This window comes from Pelodiscus sinensis, chromosome 13 (assembly GCF_052426305.1).
Source record: "Pelodiscus sinensis isolate ZL-2025 chromosome 13, ASM5242630v1, whole genome shotgun sequence".
Lineage (NCBI taxonomy): Eukaryota > Metazoa > Chordata > Testudines > Trionychidae > Pelodiscus > Pelodiscus sinensis.
In genome coordinates, this window is record NC_143064.1 from 4,081,290 (window position 1) to 4,100,598 (window position 19,309).

The window sequence follows — 19,309 nt, forward strand, 5'->3', positions numbered from 1 at the left end:
ATAGAATTCTAAGATTTCTTTGGCTCTGATCACAAAAAAAAAAAAACCCACACCAACTTCTATAGCATTTTGCACCAATTATTTGTTCCCTAACGCAAGAGAGGGCCTAGGAAAATGAAACAATACTACAGAATTGCACCTCCAATCTTCGGCTATTTAGACCACAGATCTCGTTCAACAAATCGGATTGTATCCCACGGTATCTTAAAAAACGAGTACAGTAGCTGTTTAATCTCTGCGGGAAGCCAGGCAATATTTCACTCACCTTCTACCAAATGGAAGAAGTGACAGATTGCTCTTCAGGCTACTCAGACTTCCAAGAGCATCAGAACCGAACAATCCTTTTGATTGTAGGAAATTAAGAGCATTGCTACCGAGATCTCCTGAAAGGTATCTCTTACGTAGCACTTTTACAGAGATGAGCCAGGCTGGTTAAAGCTGCAATATTCTCCCTCTGTGTGCTGCATATATTTAGTTCGTATCTCATCAAAAGTAAGAGTGGCTGGAAATAGGAAAAAAGTAAGGTTTTGAGTCTCATCTTAATGAATCTTATGATACGTAGGTCTCTCAGCACCTTGCTAATGATTTTTCAAGGCATTTTCGAATGACCGGAGATTTCCCTCAAAGCTCTAAACATGCAAAACAGATATTTTAAATGAATCCCATCTTTCGAAGAATAAATTGCTATGAAGAGTCAAATTAGAAAACAGGCGGAGGTGCCCTTATAGACTAATCAAATAGTCGATGGAAATCCCATCAACTATTTGATTAATTAAATAATCTAAATTTAACATCCTTAACATTTGCTAATTGGTATTAACTCAAGCAACTGACTTTTACACCTCTCTAGTCTGACACCCTCAGGACCGGACCGGTGCCGAATTAATATTATCCAGAAGCATCACCAACACTGTCACTGCTTACTGGGCTGTTAGAAGACATTTAGGGATAAATTAGATCTAAATAACAGCTCTAATAACAGAACACTGAGAGCCAAGGCTGCTGGCTGTAAACAAACTTTACCGCAGGAAACTTGGTCACACCCATGATAAGGGAACATCCAGCTAACTAAAATCATACTGGACCGTGGATGTTGCCGGATCAGAGAGGGTCAGCCTGTACCATCCAAAGAGATATGTCCCCAAATAGGGATGTTCATTTTAGATTAGTTAATCGAATAGTCGATGGGATTTCCATCGACTATTCGGTTAGTCTATAATGGCACCTCCGCCTTTGAACTATAGCAAGAGTGCAGTGGGCTCTTGTACATAGATTAGTTAATGAATCGAATAGTCGATGGGATTTCCATCGACTATTCGGTTAGTCTATAATGGCACCTCCGCCTTTGAACTATAGCAAGAGTGCAGTGGGCTCTTGTACATTTCAAAAGCAGAATCACAGCAGAAGCGGTGTGAACAAAGACTGCTTCAGTCCCTGCTCGCGCCGTTTCCCGCTGTGCCTCTACCTCCTCTGCCTCCGGTGGAGACGATGCTGGGGAAAACAAGCCAGCTATCCCCAGCACCGACTCCTGCTAGAAAATACCGGCTTCTGACAGAGGCATCAAGAGGGGGAAGGGCGAACAACTAGTCACAGCACTAGTTGACTAGTCGCTTACATCCCTATGCAGAAAGAGAGAGTGCAAGAGACCTACAACCGTGTCAGTTACGATTTACCAAAGATCTTCTCACCTTTTCAATAAACAGCCAACAAAAATATTAAAATATTCGGCCTTGGGATTTCTATTGGAGAAGACACGCCGAAGGGATTAAATATACAATGTTTGTTCCAGCAATATAAACTTACATACTAAAAATATTGCTGTGGCTTCCGAGTCTCACATTAGTGAGCGTAATTATCTTTCATTAATTTTACAGAGTGCTCATAGTGGAAATTAAATCATTTCTTCATGTCTGCTTAAGAAGAACTTTACTAGGTTAATCATTCAGAAATACCAGAGTCTGCTACATATTACTCATCACAAATATTATTCATTTCAAGAACGCCTGAATAATTCGGTGCAGCCCTATTACTCTCAGAACACACTGTACAATTGCCAGCATCAGCAAATCAATCTCAAAAATAATCAGCACGGGGCGTCTACGACCTCAAGATTCTTCCCCCCCAACGGAGAAATCAGAACAACAAACAGCTCCTTTCTTACATGACAAAGGCAAAGCACCAAGCCCAGCCTACTTCTCACTACTGTTTTATCTGTGCCGTGCCCTTAAATCCCCAGAGCCAATAGAAATAAGTCCAGGTATCTTCGGAAATCTTTTGTGTTAGCAGCTTCAATGGGCAGGCAGCTCACAATCACATTTTATAATTAGAGTCAAATCCTTATTCAGGCAGGAATCCCAGGAGAATTCCTCCCCCGTACATTTGGCTTATAATGGAAGCCGACCCGTAGTGGCTTAAGGCAGAGTCCTAAGACAGTTTTGGTTTATTTATTGCTCGTGTCTTGTACAGACATGGGAGTCTTATATCTCACTCAATCCCCTCAAAGGGCAATTCTTATTACCATTTAATGATCATCTTGGTTTTTATCCTTCAAGTATTAAAAAACACGGCGCAAGGATAATTCCAAATGAGGCAAAATAGCTTCCTGGACTAAGAATAATCTCTATTTAATGAAACAAAGCAAAGATAACATGTCTGTAGTTCAGGGGTTTGATAAGAAACTAGCCAGTTTTCTGCATTCTGCCTTCCTGGCCGGTTTAGAAAGGATTCCAGCCGGCGAGTGTGGTAACTGTGACAGATCGGACATTATAGAAATAAAGAAACACAATTGGAGCTTTAATCAGCATGTTTCTGCTGCTGACAGCGTGTTCTCACGCCGACTTGAGCAGCAGATTTTTGTACCATGACTCATTAGTCACTTTCAGAAAGATTCCAGCGGCTCCAGGAACCTTAAGAGAAATTAGACCCAATTAGAACAGTTGGAGTGAAAAAAAGGCCAAAATCTCAGATATTTTCATTTTTTCCTTCATCTGAGATCATTCAATGACATTATCTGACAAGAAAGAACATTATCAAAGTAAACACTATAAAAAGAGAGAACCCTCACCATAACATTTAGACAAGTTCTAGGAAACTTAAAGGAATACTAACAGGTGTCCGGTTTTGAACTGGACAGTCCAGTATTTGAGCTCTCTGTTTGGGAAACAAATTGAGAAAATATAGATGAGAAAATAGAAGTGTCCAGTATTTTCTAAATAAGATGTCATGTAGATTGTGACGTAATGTCAAGTGTGTTCGGTATTGTTGTTGAAACCATCTGGCAATCCTAACAAAGAGAAGAATATGTTTAATTGCGCTGTATATATTGGTTAGAACCAAGTTAGTTGTATCCACCATGCTAGAAAAAAGGTCCCACGATTCAATAAAGCACGGGGTTGAAAACAGGAATCCACAGATGAGTTCCTTGGCAGTATTCAGTGGACTTTTTAACCAGGCTCAAAGTAGCTTTGTTCCACGATTATAAGCAATTTTGGAAAACTCTATTCCCCAATTTGATTTCCTGCAGTAGATTATTATTCCACTTTTGCGGAAAGCTACAATGATCTCTAGGAGTTCATTTGAGCTGATCCTGTCCTGCAGTACTGTCTTTATTATTACAGTTGCTGGAGAAAGTAAATTAATGCCGGGGATTGCACACAGAGGCCTAATCCATTTGATGTAAATCAATGCACTGCACATCTAAATTGCTCTGCTTTCCTTCAGAAAAGTACATTGAAGTGATTCATTAGGCATTGAACTGTTCACAAGAAACAGGCCAATTCTCCAAGGCATCCCAGTGCATCCCGGCTAGTCAAATTTAAAAAGCAATCAAACCTACTAATAAGTCCCTTTTCCCAACATTTACATCAGCGCGGAACATGATTCTTCACCATTCAGATTACATAAATGAGGGACCAATACATCTCAGGGAGCGCACGTCAGAATTGACGCCGGAGTTACGGAACGGAAAACGGCCCTGTCTTCTATCATAAAAAAGGTATCTATTAGCGATGCGCTTGAGTTCAAAGTACATTTCATAGCCCTGTAACACAGGCTGCCCAGTTCAGAAGGATGGCAAATTATAAATACACATCTTATGCAAAGTGCGCATGCATTTTGAGCCTGTTTAAACCATCAGCTAAAGTTGCATTTTAAAACGCTGGCAAAGCAGAGAACGGAATAAAAAATGTTCAACTTTGCTATCAAGGCCATGGACATCAGCTGCAAGGACCCAACCATGGGATTAACTGAACACCGAAGAATAACCAGAGAACTTCTGTTTAAGAAAATAATCTCACCCTCAGAAGGGTAGCTATGACAAACAATATCAACCTCAGGGTCTCAAATTCAGCCAGATCAGGCCTGGCCTGTCGTTGGATGGAGACCACCAAAGAAACCCAGATGGTGAAAGAATCACCCTGAACCTTTCGTTCGTTGCCTTCCCACGTCCCCAGCTGGAGCAGCTCCCATTGGACTGAGTCGTCAAACCAAAAGCCAGCTAGGCCTGATGAGATCCCAATGACTGCACTGGGACTCTTGTATGTGAGAGTCATGCGTATTTGGTGGTCGAAATAATCATGCAAACGAGCAAAACAGAAAGTCGGTTTTTGAGAATTTCCCAGTGCTTCGCTCAAGGACAGGCATGTCACATCTGATGTCTGGCCAAACTCCAACATGCAGCAGGACACAACATCTGCTTGCTTAAAAACGACTCTGCTGTTTCAACTGGAAAATAATACTGTTCGTTTCCCTTACTAGAAACCGTTTATCATTGTTAATAGAACAGCTGCCATGGTCCACCCCAGAAACAGCTGCACTTAATAGTCACTGAGCCTTCCCTATGTAATAAGACTTTATTACGGTCTAGTCCTTCTGGTTTAAAGACACAATAAATACGGTTACCTTAACGCTATGTGTGCACGCACACGTTTTTGCTCATCGTCTTCATTTTTGCTTCCCTTCCATGTTCCACTTCCCTTTTCTCGGTCCCCCTCTTCTCTCTCCTTCCTGCCTCGTTTTCAATAGTCAGGCCCAGCCGTAGGACAAGGCTTACACTGAGCCCCTCACCTGCAGGTCCCTGTGCTAGCGGTGATTGGCCGAAGACGCTCCCACGCTGCCCAATGGGATAGAGCCCTACTGAAGTCCGCTCTGCCCACACTCCCTCCTGTCCACTCCAGCACCAGGGGGCGCACCGTGCTCCGTCTGCTGCTCCTGGCCCTCACCACCGGCTGCTGCCGCTTGCTGCCCGGCCCAAGTGAGTGGGGCTGACTTGGCTCCTGTGGCCCGAGCAAAGCACACCCGGAAGGGTGGGGCTGGGAAGGGAAGGGGGGTTCTTTCCCCAGCCCCGCTCCCTGTGGCCCGGCCTGCATCACGCCATCCACCAGCTGGACCTCGCAGTCAGTGCACTGCCTTGGGCCCCGCAAACTCGTTGGCCGGGCCTGTCAATAGTCTGAGATCACCTCAGAAACAAAGGCCAGATAGCTACTATCTCCTGTTCAATGTAGGATCCTAGAGTAGCCATCGCCCTATTAGCTGATGATCGCCCTATTAGATACGAGACCCAACGCTGAGCAGGTCCCAGAGCAATGTTCCTGCCAGAGAAACTGCCCTGAACGTGCTGGTAAGCTCTGGAGCATGGGATTACTAGGGTTCTTTCCCTTGGCCCTGCAGTGCTGAACGCAGTCTGGAAAAAGTACGTGCAGTGAAGCATCCTAATCTAGGAGCAGCAGCTTTGGTCAGACGGTGCCTAATGGGAACTTTCCGCTTCCTTGCTCGATATTTAGTAATACTGTTTGCCAGGCACGGGACCTCCCCTTCCCCTGACACACACACACCCACTTAAAGCAGTAAGCCCCGCTTAAAAGCAGGTGGTAATTTCTTCTTTTAAACATTTAATACGTGTGATTCTTTCACCCCCTCCGTGCTTTCTGAGATTGACTTATGGATACAAATATACCTAACTCAAAGATACTTTGGACAAAGTACCTGACATCGCCTCTCAATTTTAACGTCACAATCGGCTGGATCTGTGCATCTCATTTTGGTGCATGTTGCATTCTTGTGTGTGAAGTTAGAGATACAGGCTGTGTCTAGACTGGCCAGTTTTTCCGGAAAATCAGCCGCTTTTACGGAAAAACTTGCCAGCTGTCTACACTGGCCGCTTGAATTTCCACAAAAGCACTGACTTCCTACTGTAAGAAATCAGTGCTTCTTGCGGAAATACTATGCTGCTCCTGTTTGGGCAAAAGTCCCTTTTGCGCAAAGCTCTTGCGCAAAAGGGCCAGTGTAGACAGCTCAGATTTGTATTCCGCAAAAAAGCCCCGATCGTGAAAATGGCGATCGGGGCTTTTTTTGCGGAAAAGCGCATCTAGATTGGCACAGTGCTTTTGCGGAAAAGCGTCCATGCCAATCTAGATGCTCTGTTCCAAAAATGCTTTTAACTGAAAACTTTTCCGTTAAAAGCATTTCCGGAAAATCATGCCGATCTAGACGCAGCCACGGAGTATGGAATGGTTTATGGTTTTGCACGTACAAAGGGAAGCCATCAAAGGAGTTTCCCTCAATGTCAGGGTGATCGCTGTAAACGGCCCCTTTTGTCCTTGAAGTCTAAGCAGTGGTTGGTCTTAGGAAGTCATCTGACCACCTCAACTGGTAGTGTCTGGCCAGGTAACTTTGCATGGATGAATTCCTGCCCAAAAGGAAGTCTATGTAGGATGCAAAGTTTTCAGGCTCTTGCACTTTGGCTGGCATGACGCACCTAAGGGGCTAACCAGAGACTCCAGGGCAAAAAGGTCTTCCTGGCTTAGAGGTTTAGCTGAAATAAGAACAGTTTTAGATGTAAATGAGCGTTACCCGGGAGAGCCCTCAGTGTGTACAGCCTCCCTTCAGTGTGAAAGGGGGCTTGCCTGAGCGATTCACTTGGGGTTCAGACCCCGTTTGAGGAGTGGGTTTCCTGCAAGCTGGGCCTGAAGCCGCATTCTCCTCAGAGCTGAAGTGATTCAGTGTCAATGGCTTTGTCAGCCCATAGGGAAGCAACCCCAAGGGGTCTTCAGTGACCGCCCCCCTCCCATCACAATACGTTTGGCACTTCCACGTCCACACCCTGAGGTCCACCCTACACGGCCTCACCACTGTTACGGAGAGACTGGCTCGTCCTCACTGACGCAGTCTTCCCGAGAGGGGGGGCTTATGCCGTACACCCTCCCGTCCTGCCATGGGCAGAGCCGGCGCTTATCACAGATTCAGTGACACTGTGGGCCACGTAAGGCCACTCAGCAATCGTGGCAATGAGCAAAATATAAATTCTAAGGTAACTTTTTTGTGAGCAAACAAGCTCCCCCACACACACCTCAGCGGATTTGCAAGGGGGGGTCTGTTGTACAGCTCTCCTGACAACCGACCGACGCCTACGAAGGACACTCATCAATGCACAAACAGCCATGAAATTTCACCTCAGAAGGGTAGCTACGACATGCAATATCAGCCCCACGGTCTCACACTCAGCCGGGTCAGGCCTGTCGTTGGATGGAGGCCACCAGAGAAAGCAAGATGTTGCAAGAATCACCGTGAGCCTTTCGTTCGTTGGCTTCACAGTACCACACACACCCCATTTGTGTTAGAGCTTCTGCCAGCTAAAGCCACTGATCTTTCAATTACTGCCCGTCTGGCTTGGATGCGACATTGCCTGTATCGGAAGCGATGCAGCCCACCCCAACAGCAGTCCAAGGAGAGAGAAAACCAAAGCCCCGCCTCACTGTGTGGGAATCAGTTTGTGGATCTGCTCAAAGGTCGTTACCTTCCTCAGTCTTAGGGTAAACTGAGGCAGTCCATGGTATTTCGCTAAGAACCCCTATTCAAATTCTGAAATCCTGTATGGGCCTCTAACCTCGCAACCTGGAAACCTCACAAACGGACAGTTAGCCTGAGTAGAGGGACCTTGGGAAGGCACAGTCGCCCTGGCAACCACATTCCAAGGGGTCACACCAGCTGATACCAAACCAACCTTGCTAACATGTTTTGCTTTAATCCTAGATAATGGGCCCATAAACTCATGGATCACATCAGCGCGAGGTGCCATCACAGACGCAGCATCCTTTAACTAGGCAAAAGTCGCCATTTAATCCTCTGTTGATGTTGGCTTATTTAGCTTGTTAAGGAAAACTACTTGTATTAGAGATCAGGTGTGTGTTTGACGATGGGCGGAGATGCTATGTCATCTTTCTTAGCTTATTGGCTTATGTGCTCATTTCGTTTCGCTGTTAGAACCTATTGACTTGCTTCCCCTCCGCCCATCAGCCCCCTATATAATCTATTGTAATGTTTTGCTAAAGCAGTGTTCACCAGCTTAATGAGCTGAGGGACACTCCACCAGCACTCTGTGTACTAAATCCTCTGCCTGTTTTCACTGCATCCAGAGTGTCCAGACTTATTTCCAACAGTCTCGACACACGCACTCTGTTTTTACCAATGGTGCCACTGGATTTACTACCGGCATGAAGCGAAGCGGAGACTTTCCATAAGAAGTAGCTGGGCTGCAAAGGGGCTCTGTTCTGCATGTCTCACACACCCTGTTCCTTTGGCCCCTGCTTCAGGTCTCCGTGCAAAGGCTTTGAGACTTCCTCGATCATTCGAGTGACCCAAGCCGGTCAGGCAGTCATGACCAGGCAAAGACACATTTCTCGCTTTTCCCCCACAGATGCCAGACAGCTTGGACATCCCCCCGGACAAGAGACTGCACCGTTCAGGCCCTGAAACGTCTGCTCCAGCCGCGGCCCCCTCAGCAGCTCGGAGAGGAGCAAAGTTCCCTCTAATTTATTTTCTGTCCATGGGTGGAATAGGAATGCTAATGTGGACTTGTGTACACGGTTAACTGATAAGCCTGGGCTCATCGGTTAACCCCCATGGTTACATGTACCCCCCTTTGCTGCCACTGTATGAGAGGCAGCGGGGAGGGTGACGGGAGCCAGCCCACATAGGAAGCTGGCTTTTAAGCCAGCTCCCAGGGAGCTGCCCACCCACCCACACTGCTGCTCCTGCATCAGAGGCAGCAGGAAGGGAGACAGGAACTGGCCCACATAGGAAGCTCACTTTTAAGCCTGCCCCTGGGGAGCTGCCTGCCCACCCAGGCTGCTGCCTCTGTATCAAATGTTTAGCAGCTACAAGGTTACTAAAAGACACACATTTTAACATCCCTAGTGGGGAGGGGGCAACAGAGACAGGCCACGGGAAGGAGGCGGCACCAGATCGGGAGGGAGGGTCAAGAAGGGAAGGGAGCAGAGGAAATGTGGTACCGGGTGGGGGGAGGAGACCACCAGGGACAGACGGGAGCAGAGAATCCCAGAAAATGGCAGGGTCCCAAAAGAAAGAGCAGCCATTCCCTGCCCCCTCCTGCCATCCCCACCATAGCCAGGGTGCAGAGGGTGTGGCGAGAAAAGGAAAGAAGCTGAACAGATTTGTTTTAGGCTGCGGCGGAGCCAGGGTTTTTTTTTTGGAACTGGAACCAGCAGTCCCCAGTCAGCCCCCAGGGAGCCAAAATAAACTGCCTGCCTTCATTGTTCTAAGTCTCCTCGTTCTCACCACCCCGCCACCTTTTCAGCACAGGGCCGATTAACTCAGGGCTTCCCGGGCCTGCTTCTTCCAAAAAACAGGCCAGGCCAACCTCTCCCTGCTCCGTGCCTTCAAGGCCTCCGGGGTGAGCGAGGGATTCCCCCATCTACCCAGCTCCGCCAGGGTCGCTTGCAGCCCTTGTGCTGGGAATGCCAGGTCCCATGCTAGCTCCAGGCAGCTTGTGTTTGGACAGGGAGGTGGGGAAGCGCTGGTGTATTGAAACAGCCTGATATTTGCTGCCGCGTTTCTGTGGTGAGACACAACGGTTGGCCCCGGGCAAGGACTTCAGAACCTCCATTTCTTCCGTGGGCCAGTAGGGGGCGTTAGGGAGCACAGGAGCCAGACTGGAGGTGAGGCCCCGTTGCACCCTACAAGCCGGGAGAAGGTTAGGTGCAGTGACCAGGGATACAGCATCAGGCAGGAAATAGCAGCTCCAGCTGGACAGAGGCTGGTCGGGGAGAAGCACCTCCTAGGAGCGAGGGGTGAGTAGGGTTTCTGACTAGGCCTGTGAAAGTGTAACTGCATGTACCAAGGACGGGGAATTTGGGTCGGGAGCCGTTGACCCACAGAAAAAAAAATTAGTCGGGGGTTGCACTTGAAAGAGAAACCCCCCCCGAAAACTCTCACTGACGTGGCCCCCAGTTGAGAAGGAGAAAGACACTCCCCCCCATTTCCCTCACCCACCAAAGCCTAGAGGGGCCCAGGCTAGTAGATTTTGTGGGCTCCAACTCCGCAGAGGGGCGGGGAGGGGGGCTAGAGTGCCAGTTCGGACTCCCCATTGCTGAGGGGAGGGGGAGAGAAGCCCTGAGCCTCAGGGGCTGGATCCAGGCAAGCTGGGAGCCACATCTAGCCCCCTGGACCTGAGGTACTCCAGGCCTGGTGTACACGGTCACATGCAGGCTCCTGGTACACACAGGGAGCTGGTGTAAAATCTGGATCCCTGTGCGCACTGGCTCCTGGGGAGCCTCCTGCCTCTCCCCTGCTGCTGCATCTGTATCAGAGGCAGCAGCGTGGTGGGGAGGGGGAAGAGGCAGGAGCCAAGGGTTACTTAATTCCACACAATTTAACGTCCCCCTTTCAGACACAGCCTCTATTGGGAGGGGCAGGGGCAGTCCGGTAGAAGAGAAGCAGGAAGGCCCGAGGCCAGGCGAGCTGGAGAGAGGGCTCTGCGGGGCGGAAGTGAAGCAGAACTAGAAGTGCCTCAATATAAGCAGGGGAAGGGCAGCCAAAACTAGCAGCCCCAAGCCCAGAGGCTGAGCAGAGGAATCAGCCCCTGAGGTAGGTAGTGACCAACAATACGGCCTCGAATGGCTGCCATGGAGCTGCAAGGCCGGAGCCCTCCAACACTGCGTTTCTGTGGCAACGGCCTGTTCCATGCCCTGCCGTTTCCCGCCACCTCTGCTGACAGCCTCTGTGTTCCCCTCAGGCCTAATTCCATTACCGAGGCAATAATTTCCAAGATGAGCCACATACGCTCCGACACGCTCTTCATTTTCATCCCAATGAAAGTTCGGGGGCCCACGGCCGCCATTTTAATAGGCCTGTCTGGAACTCTCAGTCTTCTTTCCGATGGATCCAATTAACGAGGACTCTTCCGGGAACTCATCAGACCCCGCGCAGCTGATCTCACTGGAGCAGACCTCGGTTGCTAAGCATTTGCCGCTGCCTCTTAGATAAACACAGAGCGTCCATTTGGATTTTAGAGCCAAACGAAGCGCTCCACTTTTGAACAAGGGAAAGACTGCCAAACAGAACCCTCTTCTGGCTGACTGCAGACACAGACGAGACTATTAACTCAAGCCATGAGCAAACATGCGGCCACGCACAGGCATTTCTAGGAAAGAATACATCCAGGTGCGTACATCCGGTCTGAATTTGCCCAACGCGTGTGTCAACAGCACTAGAGTGAGACTCTCAGACAGCTCGTTACCCACATTGATACACTACAAACCTGAGCTGGGATTCGGACTGATGAATCCACTTCAGCCCACATTTACCTAGAGATTATTCACCATTATGACCCAAGTGCATCGGGCACAGAGCTCATAGCTAAGTATCTACTCTCTATATTAGAGACTTAGTGCGTCCGTCTGCCTGTGAGTCTGTCGGTTCACAAACTCCTCCCAAACGATAAGAGCTGGAACCACCCAATTCAATAGGCAGCTTCCTCCTCTTAAAACGTACAAGAAGGTCAGGGTCCGGTTGTGCCAGGACAAAGGGATGCACATGAAACTAAGTTTCGCCTCAAACAGAAAGGGAAGGGGTATGATAGCAGGGAGAGTTATACTCACAGATAACCACAAGGGGGCAGGAGCAGCCGCTGGCCAGTGCAGCCCCTGCCGCTCTGGTCATCCTGACGGAGCAGCCACTCACACTGCCTCCCCGATCCTCTCCCGCACTCCGGGCTGGCCCCAGAGCTGCGTGGCTCTTGCTGCTCTGGGGAGAAGCTGGCAGGCGGGCCGCACAGTCGCCGCTGCCCCCCAGGCAACATTGGGTAAGTCTTCTAGTTATTAATACTTCCCCAGCGTCTCTCAACAGACCTATTTACGTTCGGAATGGAGCCAGTCTCTCCTCCCCAATGAACTGTTCTCTCTCTCTCTCTCTGATGTGGGTGCTTGGCGGAGGTCGGCGACTCACTCATCAGCCGGGCGCTGCTCCAGCACCAAATAAATTAACATGCGATAATAAAATGGCGGCTCTGAAGGGCCGGTTGTTTATTTCGAAAGGCTCTTGTGTTCCAATGTTTTTAACCTTTAGACGCCACAGTCCAATTAGCTGCCTGACAGGTCCTTGCGAGAGAGACTGTAGCTAGGAAGCAGGCCGGGTAATGGTTATGTAAAACGCCACACCAACAACATTTCGAGAGTAGGCCGCTACTAGCTACAGTAGCATCAGAGCTTTGGGCAGCGGCGTTGCTCGGCTCCTCCGCCCCTCAGCTTTGGCCTGTGCTCAATCCCCACTCAGAGGTCATGGTGACGGGCTGTACACAGCGCTAACGACGCAGCATCCGTCGCACTGCTCTGAACTGTCTAGTAGAACGCACGCTCCCAAGCCAGCTAACATGCCTGTTTCGAGTTGGAGGATGTCCTGTAATTCCGCAGGCAAGACACAAGTGAGCCCAAACACCCACCCTGTGCATGATGGACCGGTGGGGAAGTGGGGTCATATCCAGACTCAGATCCTAATTATTTGGTACCAGAACCTTAGCCCCATAAAGAGCAACCCCATACCCCTGTCTGTGACTAGCCTCGTCTTTGGGGGTGGGAGGGAATCAAAAGCAAGGAATTCACATCTCTCTCCGAATTTTGCAGACTGGGCCCCTCTGCAGGGGACAACTGGCAGGTCGTCCGCAACACCAGAGTGCTCCCTTGTTGTGCTCCTCCACCGCTGTGTCACCCAAGCTGTCACACACATTTACACAACGGGTCAAAGGAATTCCACACCCGGCTGACTCGGAAGACTTAGGATCCTTCAAAGCAGCAGCTAAGGCCATGGTAGATCCAGAGGGAGAGTAATTAATTCTTAATGTTAATGCGATTAGATGGCATTTAAAAGCAGCAGGGAAGACAAAGCAGACCCACCCTAACAGCTAAAAGACTTTTAGCTGCGGCTTGGCTACAGGGGGAGGACGACGTGAACCATTTTTCTACTAGATGGCAGTGGTGTGTCGCCCTATATAAAAGAAATTCTGAAAAGAAACTGCATTCAATTTCCAATGAATCTGTGCTTAGACTTGACTGTGCAGATGGTGTGAAATACAACTGTACTCCTCGCACAAACACACACACACACACACACACACGGGCATCGGCCATTAGTCTAATAGTGACACCAGACTAATCTCTGAGCAATCGGAACCCGAGATATGCAAGGAAAAACAATTCATTACCTGCACCTACTTGCTACACCATATTCCTAGGCATACCAGAACATGTTCCTACATGCTACTAACGTGCCACCTCTTTAATATGTCACAGCTGACTCGCAGCCCACAGATCTTTTCTAGGACTGGAGCTAGGTCATGGTTTGGAACGAGAACCACCCAGCAGATCTCTGGAAAAAGAGTTCACCGGGTTTAAATATCAAAACTGCCAGGGGCCAAGTTGGCGTCTTCAGGACAAAGGCACGTGGTGGAAGGAACAGGGTAGACGTGAGCACGCCGCGGACGGGCCACCCAAACCCAAAGCCAAGTTGGAGCTGGCGGACGGCCCCAAGGGGAGCTGCAACACTTTCGGTGATTGAAGGAGCTTCGCCGCGCCTAGCACCGGGTTGATTTGTGCGGAGCTCAAGGCATAGAAAAATCATGCCGCTCGCAAACATGCCCGACTTGACATCATTTACGGGCTAGCTCGGGGATGATAAGGCAGCAGCTCAGTACACAAGGACGGTTCACCATAGAGACTCGAGGAGAGGGGGCGCTGGGTTTAGTCATACTGAGGATCCTTGGCTCCGCTTACAGCCACTGGGAACAGAGGGACTCGGGGGCCCAGCTGCACATTAACAAGGAGATGCAGTAACTGTTCCACTCCCCCTCTGGGAGCCACAGAGCCATTGTCAGCGCCACAGCAGAATCGGCCAGCGGGAGATCGGAGAAAACCTTTCCCACCAAGCAGAGCGAAGGCAGCAGTTCCTGGCTGGCTCGGCTGGCTGCAGCAGCCCTCCCCTCCCCCCCAAAGTTTTAAAGGGGTCCAGCTTTTGCAGCTTGACCTTAACAACTAGGCTTTATTCCAGCCTCTAGGCAGCTATGGGGTGGGCACTGCTCAGTGTTCCCCTATTCACACTGGGGCTGCATCCTCTGGACGGGCCCCCCCGGCTGCAGGAGCCGATCAAAGCCAGCCCGCAAAGCCCCAGCCTTCTCTCGCTGGAGCTACCACACAGGGCTGCCCGGTGCGGAGGGCAGCACCCTGCAACGCCCACACACCTTTATGGCAACGCCCGGGAAGGACCCAAAAACACCTGTCCCCGGGCAACTCAAACAAGGCTGAAAAACAAACCTCCCAGGCTGGCCCAGCAGAGCTGTTCCTGGGCTCCTGAACGTGGGTCAGGCTGCGGTAACAGTAGCTCCCTGGTGTGTCCACTAAGGAGCTGTGCTGCTGCAGTTTCCTACCTGGGCAATGCCTGGAACAGAACACGCTGGGATCCCTTCAGGGGCTACAGCAGGGGAGGGGAACCTGCGGCCCCAGGGCCGGATGCAGCCCCCGGCTTGCCTGGATCCAGCTGCCTGAGGCTAGGGCCTTCCCTCAGCATTGGGAACTGGGGCTGGCCACCGTCTCCCAGTAGGGCTGGAGAACATGCAATCTACTAGCCTGCCCCCCCCCAGGCGCTGCTATGTGAAGGGACTGGGGGGTCTTTCTCCTCCCTCCAGGGCCACCTCAGTGAGGTTTTGGGGTTTGCTTGCTTCCCACTTGTGTGCACCCCCCACTGATTTTTCTGTGGGTCCCCAGCCCAGAAAAGGTTCCCCAGCCCTTGGCCAGAGGGAAGGAGACCTCTTCTTTCACAGGGCTGGGGGGAGGAAAGGGGGCAACCCCCGCCCATCTCACCGCCTGAGGAATCACCAGGCCTCCTCCAGGAGCAGGGCCGAACAGCAGGAGGCCGGGCTCACATTTTGTTGGAGGGGGACGGGGCTTCCTCCCCGTCTGCGCTCGCCGGCGCGCAAAGCTCACCTGGACGGTCTGCGCTTGGCTTCCTTCTTGCTGTCCACCACGGCCGGCACGCAGTTGGTGAGCTCGGTCCAGTCGGCGTGCAAGCCGCAGCTCCAGCCGGTGGAGAAGCGGGAGAAGAGCCAGGTCTCCCGCTTGCCCGGCCGGTGGCAGGTGCATTTCTTCTGGCCGGCCCGGCACTCGCAGGGCTGCTCCAGCTGGATGTTGCGCACCAGGTGGCGGCCGAAGGTGGTGCCGCCCGTCTTCTGGATGTGCAGGAAAACCATCAGGTCGTCGCCCTTGATGTTGAAATCCACCCGGCGCAGCAGGTCGCGGGCGGAGAAGTTGAAGCGGGGCACGAAGCGGGCCGGGCTCTCGTCCTCCGCCCGGTAGGGGTCGGCCCGTGGGGGGCGCAGGGCGCGCAGCAGCTGGCACCGGCTGCCCGGGCACACGTACTGCAGCGCCAGCGCGCCGAAGAGGCAGAGCAGCAGCAGGGCCAGCAGCAGCCGCGGGGCGCGCTCCTCCATGGCGGCCGCGGGGCGCCCGGCGCATGCTGCGCTCACCGCCCGCGCCGCCAGCAGCCCCGGGCGCCCTGCGCCCAGCGCCCGGCCCCGGCCGCCGCCTCCATCCGCTCCGCCCGCCCGTGCGCTTCCCGGCAGCCTCAGCAGCGCGCCGCCGCCTCCTCCTCCCTTGCGCCCCGGAGCCTCCCCCGCCGCCGCCTCCTTCGCTGCACCGGGAGCCTCCGGCCAGCTCCGCCTCCTGCGCCCCGGGAACGTCCCCTGCCTCCTCCCCCTGCGCCCCGGGAACCTCCGGCCAGCTCCGCCCCCTGCGCTCGGAGAGCCTCCCCGCCTCCTCCCCGTGCGCCCCGGAGCCTCCGGCCAGCTCCGCCTCCTCCCCCTGCGCCCCGGGAACCTCCGGCCCGCTCCGCCCCCGCCTCCGCCTATCCCTGCGCCCCGGAGCCTCCGACCGCTCCTCCCCGTGCGCCCCGGGGAACTCTCGCTCGCGGCTCCTACCGGCCTCCCCCGGATACGACTCCGGAGTCAGAGCCGCGCTGGGCCGTGCGCAGGGCAGAGGGGAAAGGGTCTCCCCCTGTAGGTAGGCAGGCCCGGCCCCCCACCCCGCCTGAGCCAGCCCTCGGCTAGGAGGGGGTTCGACCCGTGGGGTGGTGCGTGGCCCCCAAGGGCTAGGGGCCTGGGTCCCGCCTGCCCCCTCTGCACTGCCCAGGCAGCTCCCAGCTGACTGCTCCTGCCCCAGAAGCGAGACCCTTTCCCTCCCTCGTGGCTAGCCAGCCCCGCCTTCCCCTTGTTCCCTGGCCAGCCTCACCCCCAGCCCGCCGCCTCCCGGATCTCGTTCAGCCTTGTGCCCAAACCGTCCTCCCAGCGCAGACATGAGTGACTGGAGCAGACTGGGGAGTCTGGCCTGCAGCCCCTGGTCTGGGGTGGGTCAGAGCCTGAATCCCAGTGGGACAGGCTCAGAGCCCACTTAGGTCCTTTTGTGGGGCGGGATGGGCCCCAGTGCTATGCCATGGGGCTGTGCTCCCCCCTTCCACTCCCACACCCCCTGCTTTAAAACTGCTGCTCAGTTAACCCTTCCTTCCCAGGGGCTCACCTGCAAACACCAAACCCAGTGGGCATGTGGATTAGCTATGCCCCGCCCTCAGAGGACGCCCTGGGTCAGTGCTGCTGGGTGGCTACAGGGAGGCAGCAGATTTTGCTTTCAGAAGCCATGGCAGCAAGGGCCAAGTGGGGCCCCCCAAAGCTAACCCCCTTGGTGGGACAGTGATTCCCTGTATAGCAATGCCAGTCCTTTCGGAGTCATGGCCTACCTTCTCCATGAAGGTAACGTCCCGGCCCCTGGAACATGCGAACGTCACTGTCGGGATCCTCTTGGCCAGCACCGATTGGCCAGCTCCAAAAGGGTCAGCGACTGACCTGTAACGTTGTGGGGTAGCTACTAGGGATGTTAAATGTAGATCGGTTAGATAATCCACTATTTGATTAGCCGATAAAGGCGCCTCCGCCTTGGAAGTGTAGCAACAGCCCCAGGGTGCAAGCGCTGTGGGGAGCACGGGGCCAAGGGGGATTCAAACCGTCCCCCGCTGGCCCCGGACTCCTCACGGCGTTTCAAAGCGGCAACTCTGCATGGAGCCCAGGGTCAGCGCAGCACTGCCTCTTTGAAACGCCTTGTGCAGCCGGGGACTCCCAGCTGGCCCCAGGCTCCCTGCGGCATTTCAAAGCGGCAGCATTGCATGGAGCCAGGGTCTGGCCCCGGGCTCCATGCGGTGCTGCCGCTTTGAGGCATCCTCTCCCGCCCCCCCTTTCTGATAGAGGCAGGAAGGAACAGGGAAGCAACTAGTGTGTCGGCTATCTGATAAGCATTGGCTTATGGGAGAGTCGGTCACATCCATCCGGGACCTGGCTCCCTGGACCTGTGGGGCCTCCCTCTGTAGGAGTGGGGGCAATCTGAGCACAAAGCTCTCGTGCCAAACTCCTGCCACCCCAGGTCCACCACAGTGCCAAGGTGAGCGCCTTGCTCTGTGCTTGTGGCCCTTCTCCTGACCCACTGGTCTACGTAGGAGGGCCCCTCAGCTGGAACAACAGGCATGAGCAGCCTGGAGGGGAGCCAGCGTGTCCGTGTTCCCCTCCGGGAGACGCCTCCCGCAGTTCAGAAGCTGCCCCTGCACCGTCCAGCAGTGTCTCTCAGGTGATCCACGGGGTGGGTTTGGCAGGGATGTTCCTTCACCAGAGCAGGATCCGTGTTGGCTCTGGCTCCTGGGAGGGGATGGATGCAAAATGCATCAGCTGGGGGCGGGGGAGGGGGGGCATGGCTGATCGGCTCCCATGGGACAGCACCCGCGGGAGCTGACGTTTTGAGCTGGGCCTGGGGAGCAGAGAAGGGCTGCGCCAATGCGGTCGTGAAGCACAGGTGTCCGCTGCCCCGGGGCCACACAAGCACCAGCTGGGATGCTCCTTTGCTTGGTGTCTCCTCCCTGCTCCAGGGGAAACACCCAGGACTCCCAACTCCCCCTCGCTGCCTTTCTCCGGCCTGGCCCTCAGCCTCATCTCTCCGAGAGGAACTCTCTTGGCTCCTCACTCCCATCTTTCCCCATCAGGGAAAATAGCCTGCTGCCCCCTCTCCTCCCACTGCTGTTCCCATCCCCACAGAGCAGGCCTACTCAACACGCAGCCCGTTGGCTTGTAGCCTGCGGTGCGGTTTGGGTTGATAACTCTTTGAATAGCTAAATTCCTGGACTGTTGGGAAGCCAAAACAAAAAAGTCGTCATAGAATCCTAGGACTGGAAGGGATCTTGAGAGGTCACCGAGTCCGGTCCCCTGCCCTCATGGCAGGACCCAGCACTGTCTAGATAGAATATCAATAGAATGGTCTTCGGCTGATGTGTTTTAGTAATTATGTTCCTGCACTGTCATGGCTCATTAAAATGCTGTCATATGGGTGGAAAGGGGTAACTATTGCATTTTATGAATAGCAGCAGAACCAATGATATCATAGTTGTATTTATTGGTTAGCAATTCCAGTTCTTCCTGCTTATTACCCATACTTCTCGCATTTGTATATAGGCATCTAAGATACTGATTTGATCTTGCCTCCCTGTTGTGCCCTGACCCTCCTTTCTCCTTGCCATTATAGGCCGTAGTCCCCCCTATTTCCAACCCATCTCCCAGTCCCGCACATTCAGCACTTACCTGTGGGCTTTGCTCACCTGCCCCCGACAAACCTAGTTTAAAGCCCTCCTCACAAGGTTAGCCAGTTGAACCTCTCTAGTCCGGCACTCTCTGGTCTGGCAACCTCCGTGGTCCGGCATGATTTGAGTGCGCCGGGTGTCCACTTATCCTGGGTCTGACCAAGTTTCCCACAGTCCCATAAAGTTTGTTTCCAGCCACCAGGCCTGGCTCTCACTGCTCTGTGCTGTAACTTAGCTCTAACTTATAAATAAAATGCCTCTAAGAGCCCAGCAAGCAGCAGTGTTGGTGATGCTGCTAGACAATATTGACCTCCCGTAGTCCAGAAAATTCTCTGCTTCGGCACCAATCAGACCCCAAGGTGCC

General features: G+C 52.8%; 1 protein-coding gene across 1 annotated transcript in view; it reads right to left on the reverse strand.

Moving 5' to 3' along the window:
- The window catches only part of HS6ST2 (heparan sulfate 6-O-sulfotransferase 2), a 231,652-nt gene extending 215,459 nt beyond the window's left edge, over window positions 1-16,193 (reverse strand). The window contains exon 1 of the mRNA XM_025190873.3: window positions 15,267-16,193. Within this exon, the coding sequence (XP_025046658.2) occupies window positions 15,267-15,769 (503 nt within the window). The 5' untranslated portion in view covers window positions 15,770-16,193. The remainder of the gene's footprint in view (window positions 1-15,266) is intronic.
- Window positions 16,194-19,309: the final 3,116 nt, after the last annotated feature.